Source organism: Topomyia yanbarensis, chromosome 2, assembly GCF_030247195.1.
Source record: "Topomyia yanbarensis strain Yona2022 chromosome 2, ASM3024719v1, whole genome shotgun sequence".
Lineage (NCBI taxonomy): Eukaryota > Metazoa > Arthropoda > Insecta > Diptera > Culicidae > Topomyia > Topomyia yanbarensis.
Window position 1 is genome coordinate 204193457 of NC_080671.1, and position 27044 is coordinate 204220500.

The window sequence follows — 27044 nt, forward strand, 5'->3', positions numbered from 1 at the left end:
TTTCGATACCTTGACAGATATATACCGAAAGCAAAACAAACATGTTCCGAAACGAAAACAATGGGAACACCAGCGACAATCCTAATCTAGTGTTCTGTATCTACTGTAAATAAGAATAACATTTTATTATATATGGTTATACACAAAATAAATGAATAATTTTTAACACAAATTTTAAAAATACGTGAATTTTACCGCATTACCGCGCGGTGCGGTGCGGTAAATGCAAGGCGGTTGCGGTAAGCGGTGCGGTTTTATTTTTTTTTTTTGCGGTCGCGGTGCGGACTATCCATTTACCGCCCACATCCGCAACGCGACGAACCCTAGTTACGCCATCACAAAAGTGATCACTGTAAGCGAACCTTCCATAGGCTGGGTGTACAATCCCTACACAAGAGCTGCCACATTTTGCAAATAATACCACCTCTTTTCCAGCTCATTACATGCTCGTTGTGAAGCGTATCAAAATTAATCTTAAAATCGAGTGCGAATAAATCGAGATACAACAGGAAAATATCAAGCAAAGAGAAAGAAGATTAACTCGCTATCGACACTAGAACGATTAGAAATTTCTTGTGTGTAAAACGCGAAACCAGGCCTGTATTTTAAATAGATTAATTTTGTAGCATTGATATCCAAGATTGATTACTAGAAATATTTGATTGATTGTTGCGATATATTTTGCATGTCTACGCTGTTTCACCGCAATAGCATGAGATTATTTTTGAAGAATTGATATTTGGTCAAAGAAGCTTTTCTGTAATCATCAGAAAATGGTAACCTTTTGCCACGTCAGCAGCCTTTATCTGGATCTACTTTACCTATATCGTTTATTGTTTGCTTTTAAGTGAAAAGTCTAAAGCATTAGAAAAACGTGTGTATCCCTTATGATGCAAAATCAGCAACCGAAACAGTAATGAAGTGTGATTAACGTTGAAGTGGCCACATTGCAACAATACACTAACCAACACACGTTGGAAATGTAACCATTTTCTGAAAGCAACACGTTTTATGGGATAATTAGCTTTCCCACGCAAACCTCTCAGCGTTAAGTATTCGAAAAGGATTTTAGATGGAACAGATCCTATGCCGAGCTGTATCAAACAAACCAATGTTTATATGACACGAATATTACATGTGCATATGCACATTAGATCATCATATCTCAATTTCCATTCATTGATTTTTTCAATGTTACAGGTTATATGTAACTTATGTAGGCATACCGTAATTAGGAGTGGCTACTTTACATTAGAAAACAATATTTTATAACATAGTTCAATTTACATAACATGTTTTTTTAGAAAAGTATGTTCATAGGTACAACATAATTATTTATGTCACAAAGCTGTTTAAGAGAATTGTGAAAAGAGTTAAAGAGTAGCAAATAATTACAATCGCACAACTGAAACTGAAACGAAATAAGCTAAAAATATTCTAACGCAAGTTCTTCTGAAAAAGGTGAGATATTTACACTGCAGTCTATTTTTATACGGGGATACGCATCGCTTAAATAACCGCATCACTTTAAAAAAAACGTATAAAAACAAAAAAATCCGCATAAAAAATATAACTTTGAAAATCCGCATAAAGGCATAGCTTGAAAAAACTGCATGAAAAAAGTCGCATAAAAACAGCATAAAAAGACTTGTGTATATGAATGAAGTTTTAAAAGCGCTGTTAAACTGGTGTCATTGAAGCTATTTCTCATTACTGATGGAAAAAATTGAGACCGTAAAAGAATAAGCGGATGATACAAAAATGAATCACATCGATAAAATCCCGGAAAATTTTGCACTGAAGTCAAACTGTTACTTTGTCCTTCCAGTGAAGTTTGCGTTCCGCGGACTCGCCATCATACTGATACTGTTTCTGATAAATTATCAACACACAGAAAAACGACATTCTTGCCCACCATTTTTTCTGCATCGCTTTTGACATTTTATTCCCTGGCGCACACTAAACGAAGACTAACTGTTTATTCACATGAAAATTCTTTCTCGACAAAATATGCCGTTGCATTTATGTGCTTATTGATCTGAAGAAAATTTACAGTAATGGACTATATTGTGAATATAAAATATTAACGCTAATACTATAACACCAAGAACACTTTATACAACCTTGATTGACTTCTTTGGACACCTACAAATAGGGTTGCCACCTCTTGAGAGGCTTTGACCTGGATATTTTCACTGACCTGAAGGATGGTGGATTTTCAGTGGAACTAGAGAGAAATTAAAATCAAAACGATTGCTCGGCATTTTAGAGAAATTTAATTGTTTTTTATTACTACGTTAAAGTAAAGCTATAAGTTAATCTGGTGTAGTATTTAACTTCCCCGAATAAGTGCCACGAATACAAAAGCTTCTACTACTCTCGCTGTGGAGGACACGCCGACCGAGCATTGCTCTCCTCCACAACTAACAGGAAAAGGCGAGCAAAGGAGGCAGGGCAGCAGCATCACATAGCATATGTGGTGTCGGTTATTCATCACCAGAGGTCGCAACAAAGGGGCAAAACTCACCTCCTTAGCCAACAGTTACGGATCGCTACAGGAGTAACAACAACACCGGAAGAACTCAGTTGATGTTGGCCTAGCCAGTTGGATCAGAACAAATCTACCATACCTTGGTGCAGCTGGTGATAAGTACCACTATCAGTGATTGATTTGGTAGAATTGAAGCAAAATAACTTTTTTACACCATTCTGAGCGACTTAGTGTGATGCAACATTTCAATTGCAGCATATAGTGAAATATTACTTTCCTTAATTTGTAGTGAATTTGATTTGTTTTTCATTTCTTTGTGAAAGAAATCTGAAATATTTAGTAAACTTATCTTCGCCTTCTTGAAATGAAGGGTTAGTCGGGTAAACTAAATCTGATCCAGAGCAATAGTTAACTTAGACTTTTGAAATATTTTGTAAAGAATAAAAAGTGAAATTATGCTTCTTCTGACCAAACCCGGAGAAATTGATGTAAGGCCCGGAGTTCGTTTTCGAAAACCGGAGTCTCCGGGTCAAACCCGGAGGGGTGGCAACCCTACACACCTAGAAAAAAATCGTGTAAATTTACGTCTCCTGGCCCTGACATATACGAGCATCAAAAATGACTTAGCTTTACGTTTGGTTTTAATTTTACATGACGTTGATTTTTGTAAATAGTGTAATTTTACTCAACATACGGCGTTTGTTTTCAATGGCAGTAAGTGTAATTTTATGTCATTGCGCATGTAAAGTATATGTTTCATGTAAAATTAAACGGAACACGGTAATGTTTCGTCATTTCGAGAATTACGGGTTGTTAAATTGTGTCATGTTTGCAATTACGTCAATGATAAAATTCTTATTTTTTGGTGTGCACCTACAAACCGTAACGCGTAATGGAAGCTGTTGACTTATATTTACAAGCATATTTTTGATTGATTCATATAAAAATCTGTTCTTGCAGGAATGAGTTGCTATGAAAAAAATATTAAAAAGGATTTATGTTGCATTCCTGCTTCTTAAAGAGTTAAAAATTTGCGCAAAAATAGTAAATATAAATGCGAGCTTACTCGCCAGAAATTCGCATTGTAGAATGTAGATATTAGATGAACCCGAGAGGGACGACACTCCGTGATTTTGCGATGAAAATTTAAAATTCTGATTCAATTGAGAAAAATTTGCAGTTCGGAATGGATTTTAATTTCCAACATTACTTGATAATAGTTTGGAATGATTTAAAATGTGTCATGAAGAAAAAAACTGAAATACACATTTTGACAATTTTAGTGCTCGATGAAATCAAAACAAAACATTGCCAGCAGCATAATTGCAAAACACAACCATACATTTTGTTGTCAGAATTATTGAAAGATTCAAAAATGGAGCATGCAGAATTGCCCGTTACATCAAATTGGTCGAAATTCGAGCAAAATTGGATTGAGATTGGATAAATTTGTTGTATTTTTTTTTCGAATTTTTTAGCATCACTCGATTTGATAAATTTTCCAAAATTACCGAAAAATACTAATTTATGCAAAATCCTTTACCTATACTGCCCACATTATCCGCCGCCCTGCACCCAAGCAGAGTACGAGAAAAAGCCTAATAAACTCCAATATCCCAAGATTCCATCCGATGTCTCTTTAATCTCTTAATTATCTCATTCTCTTTTCAACTTACTTTGCATTCTTTGAAAAGAAAAACAACCAGTATTTCATATGTACGTCCGCTTGGAAGAAAATCTGGCAGCCGATATACACAGGGGCGGCGAATCACTTTACGCCCGAGTGGGTAGAAAGCATAGGGTGAGGGGTCCATTAGTAAGGATTTTTTCCCCTTTTCGCAATGCACGCGCTTACATTACATTCACATTAAATCACGTTCGTTTATGCAAATGGAATTGTGGTACATCGATGTTTTCAAATGTGTGTAGTGCGAGATACATGCGTTGCACATCTAAATTTTTTGAAATGGTTCAAAATTTCGGGTGGGTAACCCACTCGGTTATTTTCGAGTGGGTAGTACTACCCATGCTTTCCGGCGGCCCTGTCCATCCAGATTCTGTTAGCTGTCAGAAATTTTGAACTTACTCTATCAGAATTCTGTTTTAATTCTGCCAGCGATGGCTGGCAAATTCGTAGCATGGTTTCACCTTTATTTCTATTCGTTTGATTTTCGCTATGTTTATTAGAGCGGCAACAATTTTGACTTTTTTGGAACACTGTTAAATCATGCAGTAATTGGCTTCACATACTATTTGGCTTCATTTGTCAAATATTCCAAAAAATCTAGTTCACTCACAAGAGTTTGTATGTGAAAATATATGACAAATTTGCTATAGAAACAATAAATTCAGTAAAAAAATAACAGTGTCATCTTGTGCATCAACATTGCCGAAGACTGGCAATTGATCCGATTTTACAGTAAAAAGATATTATCATATAAAGTTATGTGTTGCATCTCTTTCTCGCGCATGCTTAGAATAGGACTTTCCAAAAAAAATAGTTTGTCTTCAAAGTTAAATAACTTTGTCTGGGAACCTCCAATCAATATGCAACGTTCAACAAAGCTATTCGTAATAAAATAAGCTGCGCGATCATAAGTTTTGAGGTATGCAGAGTTACTGTTGATTTTTTTATTGGGTTTTAAGTTTTATTTCCGAGTTTCCATATAAATTCCTATTGAAGCTTGAAATCTCTTGTGGGTGAACTAGAGCTATCGGATAAAGCTCATATTTTGTACATGATTTGTGCATCCAATTACCGTTTGAATTAGCAGTGTTCCGAAAAAGTCAACATTGTTGCCGATCTAGATTATATTGTTAGTCGCTAAAAATCGATATTAGCAAGATTTATTTCAAAAGTATAAATTAAATAGCCGGTAGTTCAGGCCGAAGTATAGTGGACGTGCTTCAACAATAGCAGTCAGGTAAATGAAGATAAAAATATAACTGCAACAAGTGAGAAGTGACCTAACCCTAACCTTCTCCAAAACCACGCTAGGACCCATTAAATTTCCGACTGATTCCGGACTACGGAAAACAAAGCGTCGGGCTTTGACCGACTAATTAGATATAACCGCACCCGCGGACGTTCTCCAGCTTTCGAGGTCGCACGCATTCAAGTTCGAAGCGGCGACGGGCTGGAGCCCTTTCCAAGCTACGCCTTTGAAGTAAACCCGCGGCAACACAATATCTCCCAGAAGGACCAAGAGCCGATCTCTACTCGCTAATCGTTCTCAACGCAAAAGCAGTCACATACAGCAGCAACGAGCAGTACAGCGTGCATTCCGCCAATACCCACCACCAGCAGCAGCAGCAGCAGGTCGGTCGACCACGTGCAGACAAGTGCATCCTAATACACACACAGACACACACACACACACACACACACACACACTCCGCTAGCGAATGACGGATCCCAATAGTAGCATGTCTGTAATAACATACGTACATGGAACTATTGAGATCCAGAGCTACAGGTCCAAAGCCCTGGTAAAGGAGGATGGTTGTGATGATCCGGGCCGAGATCACCACGTAAAGCAAGGTAGGGCATAACCCCAATTCCAAGGCGTGAAGCGACCCGAGGGATGAGTGATCGAGGGGGTGAAAAAGATGCTCGATCGTTAACGGAGCCTGTGGGGTACCTGGGCAACCCCCACAGTAAGCGTCCCTTACCACGCTAATGCGGAGCTCTGGCGTGGCGGACATATATTTCTCGCGCTACTCGTGGGAATTTTCATGGAGCAAAATAAAAACAAAAATAAACAGACGGAGGTGCCAAACCCCTTCGCAAGAGGTGGTTTGGCGAGGTCTCCCCTCCGTGGGGAGAGTAGTGGAACGATGAGTGCTGTACTCGAAAGCACCAGTGACCCCCCAGCAGCGGTAGGCAATACCCCTACCAATGCATCGGAGGGGCCAATAGCTGCGATGCGCAAAGTAGCGAAGCAACTCGATGCTATAATCGACTTCGCTAGCGCAAAGCAGAACATAGCCAAGGAGTTGAAGTTGAGCCTTCTGGAGCTCCGGAAAGCTGTTCGTGTCGCAAGACAGGAACAGCAGGCATATGCTGAGAGGGTGGAATGTCGGGAGAGGCCCGACAGAGAAACCCAGACAGTGGCCTCCAATAGGGAGGAAAGAGAGAAGGTTAATAGAGGTTCACAGACAGTGGCCTTTACCTTCTATGGAGCAGCCACGTCGATCGGAGCGGCGACCGAGTTCCCCTCGAAGGGAAAGGGAAAGGGCAATCGCAAGACGGCATCGAATGCGAAGCGCCCTAGGAAGTCGCCAGGAGAGGGTGCCAAAACCGACACCACTCGGCGTGCAACCGTCAAGGTCAAACGCCGCCTGGGTGAGGTAAGCGAGGGCGAGAGTGACCTCGCTGTTGAGAGCGATGGTACCAGCAACCCGGCACGACCGGGGCAGGGGGGCTCAAACCCCTGGACGCTGGTTACCAAGAAAAAGCCGGCACCGAAACCGGAGGTACCGCGGCCTGCGAGGAAGGCCAAGGACAGAGGCGAAGCCTTGTGGTTAAAAACCGACAAGGACAAATACGCCGATGTCCTTAAATCGATGAAAGCGGCCGAAAGCCTCTCGGCCCTTGGGCAGGATGTGCGTAGCGTAAGACGCACCAACACGGGAGAGATGCTCCTGGTGTTGAAGCGAGGCGCACAATCAAGTGCAATATACAAGGCCTTGGCCCAAGAGGTCCTTGGTGAGGGCGCCCAAATCAGGTCGCTAGGTGCGGAAACAACTCTCCAGTGCAAACACTTGGACGAGTTCGCGACCGCAGAAGACGTCGCCGCAGCCGTCAAGGAGCAATGCGGCGTCACAATCGAGCGGGCCTCTGTGCGATTGAGGGACGGACCCTCTGGCACCCAAGTAGCCTACCTCAGGCTACTGAATGCGGATGCCAAAAAGGTAACCGAGAAAGGGAAGCTGAAGATCGGCTGGTCGGTATGCCCTATTAGTATACCCCAGCCGCCTTCAGTGGACAGGTGCTATCGGTGCCTAGAATCCGGCCATAAAGCTTACGAATGCAAAGGCCTAGACAGGAGTAAGCTATGTCGTCGATGCGGCGAGGAGGGGCATAAAGAGCGGGGGTGCACTAAGGCATATAAGTGCCTTATCTGCACCTCTAAGAAGCAAGCCCATAAACATGCTATGGGCGGACCTTCGTGTCCCTTCGGCGAGTTAAATAAGAAGAAGCCGTGAGAGTCACACAGCTAAATCTTAACCATTGTGCAGCAGCCCAACAGCTGCTGTGGCAGTCGGTCTCGGAGTCGAGGACAGATGTCGCCCTATTATCAGACCCGTACAGCATCCCTGCCGGCAACGGCAATTGGGTGTCGGACGGGTCTGGAATGGTGGCAATCTGTACAACGGGAAGGTTCCCGGTTCAAGAGGTAATACACCCCTCCGCCGAGGGTGTGGCGATTGCCAAGATCAATGGTGTGTTCTATTGCAGCTGCTACGCCCCACCAAGGTGGCCAATAGAACAATTCTACCAGATGATCGACAGGCTCTCGTCGGACCTCGTGGGCCGGAAACCGGTAGTAATAGCGGGAGACTTCAACGCTTGGGCAGTGGAGTGGGGCAGCCGCTGTACAAATAGCAGGGGTCAAGCGCTAATGGAAGCGTTTGCGAAACTCGATACTGTGCTAGCTAATGATGGCTCCGCTAGTACATTCCGTAGAAACGGAGTGGAGGCGTGGATTGATTTGACCTTTGCCAGCCCGAGTCTGGCTCCAGGCATGGAATGGAGGGTAGACGAAGGCTACACCCATAGTGATCATTTAGCAATCCGCTTTAAGATCAACTATGGTGTGCAGCATCCGAGGGCGGGAGATCCCTGTCAGGTACGCGGGTGGAAGTTCAATCACTTCGACAGCGAAGCTTTCACCGCGGCCCTGGGACTGGAGGCCAACACCGACAGTCTAAGCGGGGATGCGCTGGTAGCTGTTCTATCACGCGCGTGCGACGCCACTATGCCGAGAAAAACACTGCCAAGAAACGGTAGATGCCCGGTATACTGGTGGAGTGCCGAGATTGCAGCTCTACGGTCAGCCTGTCTCAGAGCTAGACGTAGGATGCAAAGAGCTCGCACCGAGGATGCAAGAGAGAACCGCCGTGAAGTGTTTCGAGCTGCGAAATTAGCCCTTAACAAGGCTATTAAAAGCAGCAAGAGAGCGTGTTTCGACAACCTGTGTGAGAGTGCCAACGCGAATCCGTGGGGTGACGCCTACCGGATTGTGATGGCCAAGACCAAAGGGGGCTCCTCACCCCCAGAACGGTCTCCGGACCGGTTGGCAACGATTATCGAAGTACTCTTCCCGTCTCGAGCCACAAGCCCCTGGCCACCTGCACTACGAGACAGTGCGGGCACGGTCGAAATGGTGGCTCCAGTGACGAACGAAGAACTACTCGCAGTGGCTAAATCCCTAGCAATGAACAAAGCTCCAGGGCCGGATGGAGTCCCGAACAACGCTCTCAAGGCAGCGATCATAGCGAACCCGAACATGTTCAGGCTAGCTATGCAGAGATGCCTTGACGAGTGCCGTTTCCCCGATAGATGGAAAAGGCAGAAACTGGTGCTGTTGCCGAAGCCCGGGAAGCCGCCAGGCGACCCATCGGCGTACAGACCAATCTGTCTGATAGGCACGACTGGCAAACTGCTTGAGAGGATCATCCTCAACAGGCTCACCCCGTACGCGGAAGGTACGGACGGTCTGTCAAGCAACCAGTTTGGCTTTCGGAAGGGTAAGTCCACAGTGGACGCTCTCAACTCAGTGATAAATACTGCCGAGATAGCGATCCAACGAAAAAGGCGAGGTATTCGATACTGTGCGTTAGTGACACTTGACGTGAAGAATGCATTCAACAGCGCAAGCTGGGATGCCATCGCGCTCTCGTTACACCGGCTTAGCCTACCGGTGGGTCTGTACCGGATCCTGGAAAGTTACTTCCAAAACCGCGTACTGCTATACGAGACCGATGCCGGTCAGAAAAGGGTTCCGATTACCGCCGGAGTCCCGCAGGGCTCGATCCTAGGCCCGGTGCTATGGAACCTCATGTATGACGGGGTTCTGAGACTGAAGTTCCCTCCTGGGGTCAAGATCGTCGGCTTTGCCGACGACGTAACCTTGGAGGTCTACGGGGAGTCAATTCCTGAGGTAGAACTAACCGCAGAACACGCGATTAGCACGGTGGAGGAATGGATGAGCGCGAGAGGCCTGGAGCTCGCTCATCATAAGACGGAGGTAGTTATCGTCAACAACCGCAAGTCGGCACAACATGCAGTTATCCATGTGGGAGAAGTCGCGATCACTTCACAGCGAAGTCTGAAGTCTCTCGGAGTCATTATAGACGACAAGCTGACCTTCGGCAGCCATGTCGACTATACGTGCAAGAGAGCGTCGACTGCTGTTGCGGCACTATCGAGAATGATGTCCAACAGCTCAAAGGTGTGCGCCAGTAGACGTAGGTTACTGGCAGGCGTTGCCGTATCTATCCTCAGGTACGGCGGCCCGTCATGGTCAAGAGCACTGAGGGTAACCAGTTACCTACAGAAACTGGAGAGCACCTACCGCGTGATGTGCCTCAGAGTGATATCTGCCTACCGCACGGTATCACACGATGCATCCTGCGTGATAGCGAGCATGATGCCAGTCGGGCTGGTCATTCGGGAAGATGAGGAGTGCTTTGAGCTACGTGGAAATAGGGGAGCCCGCGAGCGCACCAGGGTGACCTCGGTCGCCAGATGGCAGCGTGAGTGGGACAACTCCTCGAAAGGTAGGTGGACCCACCGGCTGATACCTAGCATATCGAGCTGGGTGGGAAGACCCCATGGGGAAGTTCACTTCCACCTGACACAATTCCTGTCAGGCCATGGCTGTTTCCGTCAGTACCTCCACAGGTTCGGACACGCGGAGGTCCCAGTCTGCCCGGACTGCCCAGGTGTAGATGAAACTGCCGAGCACATACTGTTCGTATGTCATCGGTTCGACGTCGAAAGAAGAGCAATGCTTGACGTCTGTGGCTGGGACACAACCCCGGATACCCTTATTCAGCGGATGTGTCAAACGGTGGAGAAGTGGAACGCAGTCTCGGCTGCTACCATCCAGATTGCCAGTAGGCTACAGGTAATCTGGCGAACCGAGCAACAGACGGCGGGCACGGCTAACTAGTGATTGGTTAGTTGGAGCGAAAAAGGCCAAGCGCAAAATAAGAGAGTGAATGGTCTGTTCATGCCGAGGTAGGTTGGCGCAGCGAATGGCAACCGCGTAAGGGGTAAACCCAGCCACCCCGAAGCAAGACAGAAGAGTGAGTGTATAGGCGTATAAGTGGACTGCCTCATGCCAAGACGGGAGGGTCGTAGCGTAGTATGTTGGAACTAAGCTATCGATGCCTCATGGCGTGGCAGAGGAGTGAAAGGGTGAGCATCCAAGTCAGTCTCACACTGCATGTTAAGGGTGAGCATAAAAGTCAGCCTCACAGGTTGGTAGCAAGCAAGGAATGAAAAAGGTGAGCACAAAAGTCAGCCTCGCATGGTATGTCAGAAGTGGGGCCTAAGAAAAATGTCCCACATGGGATGCCAGAGGGAGTGACAAAGGTACAATAGAGTGGCACGATTGAGAGTGAATCAGGTGATAGGGTGAGCACCCAAGTCAGCCTCACATGTATGGGTAGGGCGAGCACAAAAGTAAGCCTAGCAAGGAATGAGTAAGGTGAGCACACAAGTCAGCCTCGCATGGAACGTAAAAGGTGAGCACAAAAGTCAGCCTCATGTGGGAGTGTTTGAGAGTGAATCAAAGTGTGATTGAGAGAGCACCCAAGTAAGCCTCATACAGGATGTATGATCGCGTGAGTGAGAGTGAATGAGTACATTTAGTACAGCCATCCCCCCAGAAGTAATACCGAGAGGTAGTTCCTGGGAGGAATGATGGCGGAGCCCAATGGAGTTTAGTCGGTATTAATGGCTGGTCACCATTCGAGTCCGACACGCCCCCAGTGCACCCCGTGTGGTAGATTGGACCCTACCGTTAGCACGTGTACTGGGCTAGGACATAAAGGTCTTCTCCATTGTAAAAAAAAAAAAAAAAAAAAAAAAAAAAACACACACACACCAATTGTGAGTACTACATAAGATTAAAGTGAGGAATAGCTTTTCAATTACTACTATCCGAACTCTTGATCCCAAAGTAGACCCCGGAGCCGACCCTGAAAGCCTTCGTACTTTCACGATCGAGCTAGCCAGAGAAGAGACCGTGAGAGTCCACCCCAGACAGTCCCCGTGGCTTGACCAGAGACTAGGGGCTTTTCAAAGGCTGGCCATCTGCCAGCCAGTAACAATATTTAAATGCCAGGTACACGATCGGGACTGCCCATGTTTCTGCTGTACATCAATAGTGTATATGCTGAGGACACCACGAGTATCCTTTGTGGATGATCCCAAGATATTTCGTCTGATTCGCTCAGTTGAAGATTGAAGATTTCTGCAAAATCAGCTTCCATTTTTTTGTTTATTGGTATAGCAAGAAATACATGTTTGTGAATCCGAAGGAGTGCTCGGTGATCTCCTTCTCATGAAAGAATTTTTTTTCACCAAAAACCTTGAGAAAAATTCTGCCATGCATGTTCGAGCGCAATATACTACCAAGTTGAGTTTGCATCGGCGGGTTTCCGAAATGACGGGTCCTATTGAAGATTATTCTGTGTTGGTTCATATATAAATAGTTTCACCTAGACAACTATGGATTTCGTCTACTACCATGCATTACGAACGATTTTCATGTATCACTAACAACAATGTTCTGAAACAATTGGTAAAGATGTAAACGGAGTTTTTTATCATATTTTCTGATTCCTATTAAAAAAACTGGAGAACGGGCAAATATTGCATAATGCATATTGTAAAACACACATTAATGTTCAAAAATAATTTTTACGCACATTCGAAAACCATTTTACCACTCCCCACCGGCTCCTTGAAATTCTCAATGCAAAAAATAAATGGGATGCGGTGCCAAGAATTAGCGTTTAAAAATTGTTACCTTTAACAAAATTTCTCATTTGTTTCTTTCAGGAAAAACAGAACCTTCAACAAATCAGGGAAATTAAAAATTTGATTTTTTGTTGGTTTTGAACGCTAAAATCGGAAAATATTTTCAAAAAGTAGAATATATCAGCAATTTATCAGTTTAGAGTAAAACTCATTTGAAATTTAAATGGTTAGGTAGACTATTCTGACTAAATCAACAATCTATAAAAAAAAGTTTCGAGTGATCACAGTCACCCCGGCTTACGGTACTAAATATGCAGTGAATCAGAAGCAAAGTGCGGCATAATATTGCCAGCACCGAGTTGGCATGGACCATGAACATAATTTACGGCACAACTGAGGACAGCTTGTTGGCGTTTGAATGGACACTATTAGTACATCTTAAAAGATGAGGAAGTGGTAAAATATGGATATCACGAGAAAAACTGGTGTTTCATTTTGTGTCTTTCGAAACAAGCAACACGAGCTCTCCCATGGATGCCACCATGCGTTGCAATGTGCTGCTTTGGGACACTTCCGGTTACGATGCACAATGTGAAATATTAACTCCAGAAGGAACTTGTTTATCAGTGGTCACAGTTTGTGGCAAGAGAAAGAACCAATAATTACATTCACTGACGTATTATCACTTCGCCATAATTGATTATTCAAAACGTCTGTTATACTCATCTTCTCTTCTCTTTGTCTTCTTGCAGGATATGTTGTTAAATGTCATTGTGAGTGTATCGTTTCTAGTGTTGGTGTTAAATTTAAATGTTGTCAGTGGATATAATCAGTTACATATCGGTGGAATTTTTCCCATCAACGGTAAAGGTGGTTGGCAAGGCGGGCAGGCCTGCATGCCGGCAGCGAAGCTGGCTTTGTTGGATGTCAACGAGAAAGAGGATCTGCTGCCAGGATTTAACCTGACACTACACAGCAATGATAGCGAGGTAGGTTGTTGAGTTTTGAATAATTCATCACAGTTGTTCTGGAAATTTAGATACAATACTAGTTGCTATTACGACTGTCGTTGTTTCCGGGTAATATATTTGTCTCTACTGTCAATAATCAAATCTGTTCGTTTACACGGGATTAACCAATCAAATTTGCCTAGATGTGAAAGTTTAAATTATATCGTTTAGTGATACATGCTCTAGATATTTGCAATATATTTCTATTGATCACGTTGAACTGTAATATTAAAGTTTACACATTTGGCCTTTGCATTGTTGGCCGACCGAAAATAAAAGTCGCAAGGACAGAACACGCTTCATAAAACCTTTTTCAAATATATTAGAATATAAAAATCAGAAATAAACTTCAAGCGTAAAAATCGGACAGATATCTTTCAGTAAGAATCACTTAAAAAGTTCACCCGGAAAACTCGGCAAATAAAAACCAGTATAAAAACCGCTTGAAAATAATTAAATCGTACGTAGGAGCATCCGTATATCGTGATTTCAAGATTAAAAGTCGGTTAAGAAAACTATCGGATATGCTTTTTTTCGATTTTTATACTGAAGCTTTTTTATCCGACTTGCGAAAGAGAGTCCAAGTCCGGTTTTTATACTTGAAGTTTGTATCGGGTATTTATATTCTAATACACTTGAAGTGTGTTTTACGAAGCATGTTCTGTTCTTGTGGCTTTTATTTTTGGTTGCTGAATTCTTCTTCTGTTAAGGGGGAGGTGGTAAGGGTTTCAGTGTGAAAAAAAAACACTTTTTTGCGATTTTTTAGAACTTTGCGTGATGTAAATTGATCAAAACTTTTGTACATCATTTCAATAACATTATGTAATTTTTCTATGGAAAAATATCGACAAACGACTCGGTGACGAAGCTTTTTGTAGAACGTCTCTGGAAAAAAAAACATGATTTGCGGTGTTACCTGCCATTCAAAAACTGCATATTCGATTTTTTTGAAACTAAGCATACACATTCTATTTTAAAAAATACCTAACCCCTACGTTGAGTTTTTGAGACAACTTTTCAATTAAGGGTTTTTTACTTATTTTAAATTAAAGTTTCTATTTTTCACGAAAAATTTCGCCTTTTTGTGAGTATAATCCTCATGTGCAGAACGGAAACGTTTCTAGAAACCTTTAGTTGTTTGGCGAAAGGTGCTATTAAGCAATCCAAGCGAAGAGAAACTACGTCAGAAGGTCATGATCACTTTCAAAGCAATTTCAATACTTGACTCACATGTGCATTAGAGATGGGCGGGTATGGGTTTTTTCGAACCCGAACCCGAATATAATTTTGGAAAGCGTACCCGAACCTGACCCCGAGCCCGACTCGTACCCGGATTTTAAAAAAATATAAAACCCGAACCCGACCCGTACCCGGCCATGAAAAAGAATCCGAACCCGAAAGCGACTCGTACCCGACCCGAGCCCGACCTGAATCAGACCCGCAACAGCATTAAAAAATTAAAAAAAAAATTGATTCGAAAGAGTAGGGGAGCTCGGGGCAAGTTGGTGGTATTTTCCTTTTTGCCTTTCTCAATAGAAAGGTATTGCAATTGCTCTGAAAACCGACTTTTTAACGGAGGCCCGGAGGGCCGAGTGACATATACCATTCGATTCAGTTCGTCGAGTTCGGCAAATGTCTGTGTGTGTGTATGTATGTGTGTATGTATGTATGTGTGTGCGTATGTGCGTATGTGTGTGTGTATGTGACCAAAATTGTCACTCATTTTTCTCAGAGATGGCTGAACCGATTTTTACAAACTTAGTCTCAAATGAAAGGTGCAACATTCCCATAGGCTGCTATTGAATTTCTAATGGATCCGACTTCCGGTTCCGGAATTACAGGGTGATGAGTACGAACACGCAGAAAATGTCGATTTTAATAAATTCTGCAATGAATGTATAAAGGTGAAAATTTCTCCAAAATATGACCACAACTGCTTCGATTTGTAGTATTAGGTCACTAACATCCATTGAAAGTCTATTTGGCCACATTGGCCACCATCATCGGTTCCGGAAGCCCTGGCGGAAGTATCTAAATTCAGAATAACAGTCACATCGGTTTCTCGGAGATGGCCAGACCGATTCGGCTTGGCCTCAAATGAAAGGTATTGCGTCCCCGTAAACGGCTGTTCAATTTCATCCCGATCCGACTTCCGGTTCTGGAGTTACAGGTTGTGGCGTGCGATCACATAGCAAATTGTGATTCAAACCGATACTCCGATGAAAGCAAAAAAGGTAAAAAATTCGCTAAAATGTCTCTCAAACAACTTAAATTTGCTGTTCTAGGTCACCGACGGCCAACCAAACTTTCGTTGACTACATTGACCACCATAGACGGTTCCGGAAGTGCCCGAGAAAAGCGGCCATCTTTCAAAATTTACGAACTTACATCAGTTTCCCGGAAATGGTTGGGCCGATTTTCACAAACTTAGTCCCAAATGATAGCTATAATATCCCCATAGATGTCTATAAAATTTCGTACGGATCGCTTATATGGGTCCGGAAATATAGACTAAATCGTCCGGTCACATATGAAAGTGGGGACCCCATGAAATTTCAGAGATCGAATTCGTATTTTTGATGCCAAACATCTTTAAAATGCATGAAACGTCGAGATTTTATGTTATCTCGAATAATTTTTTTTATAAAGATCGACTTTTTGGGACTTAACCGATTTCGCTCCTTTTTTTCAATTCAACATTACCATGGCTGGTTTTTCTTTTGCAAAATTTTAGAACTCGAATAATGATTTCTTTTCTTGTATATAGTTGTCAAGTCATGTATAATAAAATTGTAATGTATACATTGGAAAGCTTTTAATAAATATAAGCAACTAAAAAATTCTCGTGCTCATGATTGAGAAAGGCACAATTGCACCGCTAGGTGGATTAAAACAGGTTTTTATCTATTTGATTAAGGTAGATTGTGCACTATTAAAACATATAATCATTCACGTAATAGATTAACCCCACACCCCTGTTTATTACGAAAACTACCACCCATCAATTCTACAAAACAAAATGAAATTCAACATATGAACACACATTTTATATAATTTGAGGTAAAAAACGAGAGATAGCGCTGTATGTCTAATACAAACAAAGAAAAAGGAACTCCGCCAACTTACGCCTTCCGCGAACTAGGCCCGGGCTCTCCTATTATTAGTTTATCTTTTGGCATAAATCTTTACATGCGAATGAAACCAGAGATACCGAAGTTCCAGATTCCTCTCGACGACAACACCTTACATGGAAACTGCCACTAATCACGATGTAGTTAGTGAGATGCGAGGATATTTTTTCCGAAAGTGTTTTCAGTTTTCATTTTTTACCGCTTTGATTTTGGTAGATCTTGCAAAATAGAAAGGGCAGACTGTCGGCAACATCTCTGAATTTTATGAAAATGATTGATACGTTGTCTTCATTTCTAAAAACGAAAAGATGTGACGCGGAAAAGCCGCCAACCTACCCCAGCCCCGGGTAAGTTGGCGGTATGTATGGGGTAAGTTGGCGGAATGCCAGAAAATAAGCAATTAAATGGAAGCTCGATTACATCAGTGATCCATATGAAATGTGAAGATTGTCTTTTCAATAAAACTGTATATTACTCGAAACTTTTCATTATATTGGAGTCTCAATACCCTGTTATTTTGACTTCGATGCGTACTCTATATTCAAAAGCAATTTTTCGAAAATATTCAGGCGATTGTCCGAAATAATTGTCGTCTGCATTCACGAAAGATACAAGAAAAAGTTTCTCTTATTTTGGAGTGAATTCCAGAAATGAAAATATTTGATGACTTTTTTTGCACTGTAAATAGTACCGCCAACTTGCCCCGTGTGCGTCACCGCCAACTTACCCCAGCATATTTTATGAAAAATACTTGTGTGTATAGATAGGTGTAATATGTATACGGATACTGAAAGCTCTTTTCACGCACTATCGAAAAATGTAATCATTCGAGGAATATATTAAAAACCACCTTAAATAACACAAAATGTTTAAAATAAAGAAAATTTACAAAATATGCTTAAAAACACAATATCGCCCACAGCTTCTACTAAACTCAATGTTTTGCAACAAAAACACATTGGATAATGCGTTTCATATTACTCGAGGCTCACAACGAGAGACAGCGCTTTATGTGTATTAGAAACGCAGAAAAGGGGATTCCGCCAACTTACCCCAACCGCCTACTAGCCCCGGGCTCCCCTATTTTAACGCGAAATCGGGGATATTTATATATAAGACATCTTTTTGTAAATTTTTGATAAGATAAATCTACCCAATCATCTAAACAAACATCAATTTTATTCTAAACACGATCAACTTCTGTTTATCACGATTATTTTGTAATTTATAAGGTGATCTTGCAATTGAAAATGGTACAATTTATTTGCATATTTTTGATTAAGTGTAAACATTCCGTAATTAAACTTATCAATAATTAAATGTAGTAACGCCAAACATTTTTGTCAATAAAGCCGTAAAAATCTACAATTTTTTATGTTTGGTGGGTAATTTAGGCTATTTTCCTTAAACCGAACGATAGAAGTCGTAGAGTACATACATATTTTTCTCATGCACTTGTTTTTCTCGTTGAATGTCGGAAGATGAAGGAAATTTATGACATTAATACTTAGAAAAATGCTCGAGAAACTTCACAAAAAGCGATAAATGTTTCCCTGTTTTATAGCACAGCAACATTTTTCACAATGAAATTTTCTAGAAACTGAACTTCCACTTCAAAATCTATGGATAGTTCCGTTCACTCGATACACGCTCACCTATAGGATGAATGTCTTTTTGATATTGGCGAAAAAAGGTAATCCAAACATTCAAAAACATTTATACGGGTAAGTGCGACATGTTCCGTGAAAAACCCGACCCGTACCCGAAACAAATATCTTTTAATGTATCCCACCCGACCCGTACCCGGTGATAACAAAAACCGAACCCGCCCCGATTCCTATGGGTACGGGTATCAGGTAAAAATACCCGTACCCGCCCATCTCTCTACACGCTCATTGAAAATAACTCAAAAGTGAGTGACCAGCCCCTCAATTCCATAAAAAGTGCACATGGTCAAAAATTGAGTTTTCCTCACTTACTCAGTTTTGAGTTCGGGTACAAAATGTCAATTTTGAGTACTTTTTACGCAAAGACAAAATTTGAAATTTAACCGATCTGTATTTTTAATAATACTAACAAACGCATTAATCTGTATATAAAATTCCACCTACCTGTATCTCTAGTTTTTAATACGACGCTTATAAATTTATTCCGATCCTTTTTCCTGCAAATAGGATCTCGTGCAACTGGATATGCAAAATAACAAAGTATGTTATTTTAAAAAAGAAACCACACTTGCGAAAACTTACCTTTTAGTTTTCCGAATGTCTCCTCGTTGATTCTTTTGCTGTTGAATCAACATTTGAAACTATTTTCAATTTTTTGTGCGCGGGCTGTTCCACTTCGTGCACCAGTAAGTTTTTTTTTCACTCAAATAGTTGATTAATTTCACTCCAGAGTTCAGTCAATTCTACTCAAATCGATACTCATTTTTTGACAGTTTGCCCCGGTTTTTGAAATTGAGTAAAGGAAACTAAAATTTTGAGTAGTTTTGAACGAGCTGTAGCACTTTCAAGCTGCTTAAGCTTTAATGAAACTTGAAAGATGTTTAAGCTGCTATTTTAATATCATACAGTTGGGAAAATTCTTTATAACAAGATGCTTAAACTTCTGGTTGCTTGGGAGCACTCAGCGTAAACTACGCTTATAGTTAGCGAATGTCCATGAAAATCTTTACAAACGATCTATTTAAAAAACCTTTTTTAATCCACCTAGCGGTGCAATTGTGCCTTTCTCAATCATGAATCACGAGAATGTGTGCGTTGTTTATATTCATTAAAAACTTTTAAATGCATATATTACATTTTATTATTATACAACACATGACAACTATATACAAGAAAATAAATCATTATTCGAGTTCTAAAATTTTGAAAAAGAAAAAAAAACCATGGTAATATTGAACTGAAAAAAGGTGCGAAATCGGCAAAGTCCCAAAAAGTCGATTTTTATAAAAAAATTTTTTCGAGATAGCATAAAATCTCGACGTTTCATGCATTTTAAAGATGTTTGGCATCAAAAATACGAATTCGATTTCTGAAATTTAATGGGGTCCCCCCTTTGAAAAAAAATTAGAGTTCCGACTTATATGGGAATTTCATCTGTGACCGGACGATTTAGTCTATATTTCCGGACCCATCTAAACGATCCGTACGAAATTTTATAGACATCTGTGGGGATATTATAGCTATCATTTGGAACTAAGTTTGTGAAAATCGGCCCAACCATTTCCGGGAAACTGATGTGAGTTCGTAAATTTCGAAAGATGGCCGCTTTTCCCGGACACTTCCGGAACCGTCTATGGTGGTCAATGTAGTCAACGAAAGTTTGGTTGGCCGTCGATGACCTAGAACAGCAAATTTAAGTTGTTTGAGAGACATTTTAGGGAAATTTTTACCTTTTTTGCTTTCATCGGAGTATCGGTTTGAATCACAATTTGCTATGTGATCGCACGCCACAGCCTGTAACTCCGGAACCGGGAGTCGGATCGGGATGAAATTAAATAGCCATTTACGGGGACGCAATACCTTTCATTTGAGGCCAAGCTTAGTCGAATCGGTCTAGCCATCTCCGAGAAACCGATGTGACTGTTATTCTGAATTTAGATACTTCCGCCGGGGCTTCCGGAACCGATGATGGTGGCCAATGTGGCCAAATAGACTTTGAATGGATGTTAGTGACCTAATACTACAAATCGAAGCAGTTGTGGTCATATTTTGGAAAAATTTCACCTTTATACATTCATTGCAGAATTTATTAAAATCGACATTTTCTGCGTGTTCGTACTCATGACCCTGTAATTCCGGAACCGGAAGTCGGATCCATTAGAAATTCAATAGCAGCCTATGGGAACGTTGCACCTTTCATTTGAGACTAAGTTTGTCAAAATCGGTTCAGCCATCTTTGAGAAAAATGAGTGACATTTTTGGTCACATACACACACACATACACACACACACATACATACATACACACATACATACACACACACACAGACATTTGCCGAACTCGACGAACTGAATCGAATGGTATATGTCACTCGGCCCTCCGGGCCTCCGTTAAAAAGTCGGTTTTCAGAGCAATTGCAATACCTTTCTATTGAGAAAGGCAAAAAGGTGCGAAATCGGCAAAGTCCCAAAAAGTCGATTTTTATAAAAAAAAATTTTTTCGAGATAACATAAAATCTCGACGTTTCATGCATTTTAAAGATGTTTGGCATCAAAAATACGAATTCGATTTCTGAAATTTCATGAGGTCCCCCCTTTGAAAAAAAATTTGAGTTCCGGCTTATATGGGAATTTCATATGTGACCGGACGGTTTAGTCTATATTTCCGGAACCATATAAGCGATCCGTACGAAATTTTATAGACATCTATGGGGATATTATAGCTATCATTTGGGACTAAGTTTGTGAAAATTGGCCCAACCATTTCCGGGAAACTGATGTGAGTTCGTAAATTTTGAAAGATGGCCGCTTTTCCCGGGCACTTCCGGAACCGTCTATGGTGGTTAATGTAGTCAACGAAAGTTTGGTTGGCCGTCGGTGACCTAGAACAGCAAATTTAAGTTGTTTGAGAGACATTTTAGCGAAATTTTTACCTTTTTTGCTTTCATCGGAGTATCGGTTTGAATCACAATTTGCTATGTGATCGCACGCCACAACCTGTAACTCCGGAACCGGAAGTCGGATCGGGATGAAATTAAATAGCCATTTACGGGGACGCAATACCTTTCATTTGAGGCCAAGTTTAGTCGAATCGGTCTAGCCATCTCCGATAAACCGATGTGACTGTTATTCTGAATTTAGATACTTCCGCCGGGGCTTCCGGAACCGAGGATGGTGGCCAATGTGGCCAAATAGACTTTGAATGGATGTTAGTGACCTAATACTACAAATCGAAGCAGTTGTGGTCATATTTTGGAAAATTTTTCACCTTTATACATTCATTGCAGAATTTATTAAAATCGACATTTTCTGCGTGTTCGTACTTATCACCCTGTAATTCCGGAACCGGAAGTCGGATCCATTAGAAATTCAATAGCAGCCTATGGGAACGTTGCACCTTTCATTTGAGACTAAGTTTGTCAAAATCGGTTCAGTCATCTCTGAGAAAAATGAGTGACATTTTTGGTCACATACACACACACATACACACACACATACATACATACACACATACATACACACACAGACATTTGCCGAACTCGACGAACTGAATCGAATGGTATATGTCACTCGGCCCTCCGGGCCTCCGTTAAAAAGTCGGTTTTCAGAGCAATTGCAATACCTTTCTATTGAAAAAGGCAAAACATAAAATGCATAAGCCAGAGATAAAATTATTGGATCATTTGAAAATATTTAAATTGTGCACTGAAATTATGGGTTGCGTCGTAAAAAACGTAACTTTCCACGAAAAATAGCAATGCCGCCATTTTATGAGTAAAAAACCCATTATTTGAAAATTATCTCGAAAACTCAACGTAAGGGTTAGGCATTTTATACATAGAGTGTGTATGCAAAGTTTGAAATAAATCGGTTAAACAGTTTTTGAATGGCTGTTAACAACGCACATCGTGTTTTTCCAGAGACGTTAGGTAAAGCCATGCCAAGTGATCCTCGAATTTTTCGCAAAATCACCGATCTTCATGAGGTAGGGGAATTATGGTTAAAACCGACACCTTAAGCTGAACACTTTTTCTAAGTTGCCACAAAACCAATAAAATTATTATTTTTATGCGGAATTCTTCTTCAGAAAATTCTTAACAAGACTTAATTTTTTCAGCGCTTCTAAAAATTAATTTCATTAAAAAATATTGGTTGTAAAACTTGGAAAACAAAGTGACTTTTTGTAAGCACTGCGGGTAAAACCGACACCCCATAGGGGTAAGATCGACACCCCCTTTAATTTATTTTCTCTCCACTTTATTAAAATCTTTATCTTTATTAAAAATGAGATATATGCGTGATTAATAAAGTGTGAGTATGTATGATGCAAATATGTGCTTTTTATTGCTTCATCATGTAGTGAGGGGAAGAAAGTTCGAAAGCGTAGTACTATAAATAAGAGTATTTTATGCTATAGGATAATTTATTGATATGAGTATTTCCAAATAATCCTTGCGCACATCATTGCAACCTCCAGTGTCATTTTATTTCATAAGAGAAGATTTTCAAGCGTTCTACGTTCTGCTAATTGGATTCATTCACTTATAAGTGACACACACACTTCTTAGTAAAACTATCTTTTTCAGATTTGATTTTTCGGACTCTGATCATCAACGATCTATTGGAGTATACATAATAGCATTGTCTCATTGTGATAAAATTCGTCTATGACAAACCAAGAGAACACTAGAAATTCGGTTTGATGACCTTTTTGCAGAAATAGCAAAAGCTTCGTTAGAATCAGAAAAGCAAAAATTCCAATTTTTGATTTTTAAAGAGACTTACAAGAAATAAACACAATAAAAGTATTTCTGTGTATTTCTGCTAATACTATAGTGTTCTAATAGGCTAATTGAAGTGTCACAAAGATCCCCAGTATTTTGAAATGAATCGCAACTATACACAGCCATCTTACCAGGGTGTCGGTTTTACCCTAACCATAGGGTGTCGGTTTTACCCCAACAGCGCACATTTTTTTTATAAAAGCAATTAAAAATATTGAATTTTTCAAACTCGTCTTCAATGCACCTAGTTGATCATAGGACAGGCCGATAATAATAGGTACTGAAAAATGGGGTGATTTGAAAATCTTTCGTTCGGTTAAAACCTTAAAATCTACCAACGAAATTTTACATCCAGACGAGTATGAACGCTGCTGTCGAATGTTTTGTTAATTTTTATGACATTCGGCGCACTAACGTAAATCCAATTTTTCTTCAAATGCTCTAAATAAACGTACTAATAATATTGTATCATTATGAAATGAATAAAAAATTGATTTCTAGGAAAAATTGTGGGGTGTCGGTTTTACCCACAGTGTCGGTTTTTCCCACAATTCCCCTATATTTTATTGTATAGGGATTATGGTGAATAGCTTTTGGTATAAATATTTAGTTAAAATTCCTTTTTTTTTCTTTAAGATATTAACCCTTAAACTTTATTGCATGATAAAATTGAAAATTTTATATCTCAAAAACTACCGAAGATAATTCAATGAATTTTTGCACACTTATGGAATGATATTTGCACTATCTTATAAAAATATTTTTACTTTATAATTGTGTGAATAACGGTACTTTGCATCTATTTAAAATTTTCAATTGTATTTTTTCTTGTGTTCTTCACGCCAAAAATTTTCAAAACGTATGTCAAATTATGCGGCAATCTTTCACCTTCAATAATCTGTATTGGTAATTTTTCATTTTTGTTCCTATCGAGAGTTATGGATGAATTTGTAACAGTGCGCTCTTTCAACGCACGGCCCACTTTGATGCAACCCGCGAGAACGTACATATTGGCAACGCCGCACGTCGCAACGTCCTAATGCGCATCGCTTTGAAGGAGCGTATCTCATGTTCAAAATTGGCATCTCTGAGATTAAAGAAAAAAGACAAGGTTTTCTTTATGGATAATTGAAAGTGATGTTTTCTGAGTAATTTGCATGCTCTTTAGCGTTATTATATTGTTCAGGAGTTATTTAATTTTCTGTCACTCAATACCTCGGATAAGCGCGCTCGGATGTTGCCAGCAAAGTTGAGCAGTGGGCATGTTTTAACCTGCGTTGACAAATTTTTCGCAAATTGACATACTTCACCACGTTTTATTTTCAGTTGGTTCTGTCTGAGAGGTAGCACGGAATATTGCGAATCTTTTCTTAAATCCACATAGCGACTTTTCAGCCATGCGCCATCGGGTCGTACGTTAAATTACGCGCTCATTTAATTTTCTTCAGTTCCAGTGAGAAAACTTTTTTACGTTTGTTTTTGTTTCGATCGCATTTGGGTGTTTTTTCCATATAGAGACAACTCGACGAAATGCTATATTATCTCAAGATAGACAATATTTGCTCAAAAAAAATTCGATTGTTTTATGTTATAAATATGGATCGATCACACAAATGATGCATTCCGTTACAAAAAATCATAAATATGTTCGTCGTATATTGTTTTTGTGGCATCCATGTCGAGTGATAAATTTTGAAATTATATTGGTCAACACATGGGAAGCATATGTCGTAATGGGCGCAAAAATACAACGAAAATAAATATGGACATGAACAAAACAAATTTTTCGTTAAATTTTCATTTTTAGATCCCATGTTTATAGTAATGGGTTCCTCTAAAACGCGTTTAAAATATAGGAAAATTTACACGTTTAATTTTTCTTCTTATAGTGTTTGCCAAAGTAATGGAACTGGAATATTCGATGACTCAACAGGTACATGCGGAAAACTGTAACGATTATTTTGAAATAAAGATCGTTGATGATTAATTGAAATTCGACAAAAATAAATAATATCTTACCAGAACTTGGAGAACCACCAATTAACAGAATTAACAGAAGCAATAGTGATAAAAACACCTCAACATCGATGCGACAGATTTTATGTAAACTTTTTTCAAAAGACACATCGTTGTTTAAAGGTAATATCACTCGGTGAAAATAAAAACGTGAAATAAAATTCTGTTGGAATAAGATTTTCCATTTTCATATATTAATGTTGTAGACTAAAAAAGAATTTGGATATAACGTAGATGTATTTTGACTAACAAAAGTGTATTTAAAGGTGTTAATTGTTAGTAATGTCAAATTATAATAATAAAAAAAATATAATAAGCAACTATAATTTTTGTTGCGCACTTCGGTAAAATAAAATTGAACGCATCTCAAAATATCCGGAAAACATCACCTTCGATAATCCGTATTGAAAAGTTTGCCCTTTTGCGCTAATCGAGAGATGTGGTTTCTTTTAGTCATGCGATGCGCATTTCCCACGCGATGCGCATTAGGACGTTGCGACGTGCGGCGTTGCCAATATGTACGTTCTTGCGGGCTGCATCAAAGTGGGCCGTGCGTTGAAAGAGCGCACTGTTACAAAATCCTCCATAACTCTCGATAGGAACAAAAATGAAACATGCGGATTGCCGCATAATTTGACATACGTTTTGAAAATTTTTAGCGTGAAGAACACAAGAAAAAATACAATTGAAAATTTTAAATAGATGCAAAGTACCGTTATTCACACAATTATAAAGTAAAAACATTTTTATAAGATAGTGCAAATATCATTCCGTAAGTGTGCAAAAATTCATTGAATTATCTTCAGTAGTTTTTGAGATATAAAATTTTCAATTTTATCATGCAATAAAGTTTAAGGGTTAATATATTAAAGAAAAAAAGGAATTTTAACTAAATATTTATACCAAAAGCTATTCACCATAATCCCTATACAATAAAATATACCTCATGAAGATCGGTGATTTTGCGAAAAATTCGAGGATCACTTGACATGGCTTTACTCTTCTACAAAAAGCTGCGTCACCGAGTCGGTTGTCGATGATCAATTCGCTTCTCCCAAATTTCAAAAAAAAAAAAATCGTAAAAAAGTGTTTTATTTTTCATACTGAAACCCTTACCTCTCTATTAAACGGAAAAGAACCATCGTATATTGGGCATGCTAGAAACAAGAGACCGAATCTTCAACACCATGCGATGATTAGTCAGAGATAAGTTCCTTAATAGAATAAAATATAAAACATATATGAGCTACAAAGAGGTCGAATACAGCTATGCTAAAAGTGTTTGTCTGCGAAAGGTTTTTCCTGTACGTTACCCATACAAGTGGCTACGGTTATTCCGAACTGAAAAACCTATTTTAATCCACCTAGCGGTGCAATTGTGCCTTTCTCAATCATGAATCACGAGAATGTGTGCGATGTTTATATTCATTAAAAACTTTTAAATGCATATATTACATTTTATTATTATACATCACATGACAACTATATACAGGAAAACAAATCATTATTCGAGTTCTAAAATTTTGTAAAAGAAAAAATAGCCACGCTAATATTGAACTGAAAAAAGGTGCGAAATCGGCAAAGTCCCAAAAAGTCGATTTTCATAAATAAATTTTTTTCGAGATAACATAAAATCTCGACGTTTCATGCATTTTAAAGATGTTTGGCATCAAAAATACGAATTCGATTTCTGAAATTTCATGGGGTCTCCCCTTTGAAAAAAAATTAGAGTTCCGACTTATATGGGAATTTCATATGTGACCGGACGATTTAGTCTATATTTCCGGACCCATATAAGCGATCCGTACGAAATTTTATAGACATCTGTGGGGATATTATAGCTATCATTTGGGACTAAGTTGTGTCAAAATGTGTGAAAATCGGCCCAACCATTTTCGGGAAACTGATGTGAGTTCGTAAATTTTGAAAGATGGCCGCTTTTCCCGGG

At 40.1% G+C, this 27044-nt stretch overlaps 1 protein-coding gene across 1 annotated transcript in view; it reads left to right on the forward strand.

The window, feature by feature from the left end:
• Positions 1-27044, forward strand: part of LOC131682747 (gamma-aminobutyric acid type B receptor subunit 1) — a 508949-nt gene that overhangs the window by 111740 nt on the left and 370165 nt on the right. Inside the window, exon 3 of the mRNA XM_058964464.1 lies at positions 13241-13477. Within this exon, the coding sequence (XP_058820447.1) occupies positions 13241-13477 (237 nt within the window). The remainder of the gene's footprint in view (positions 1-13240; positions 13478-27044) is intronic.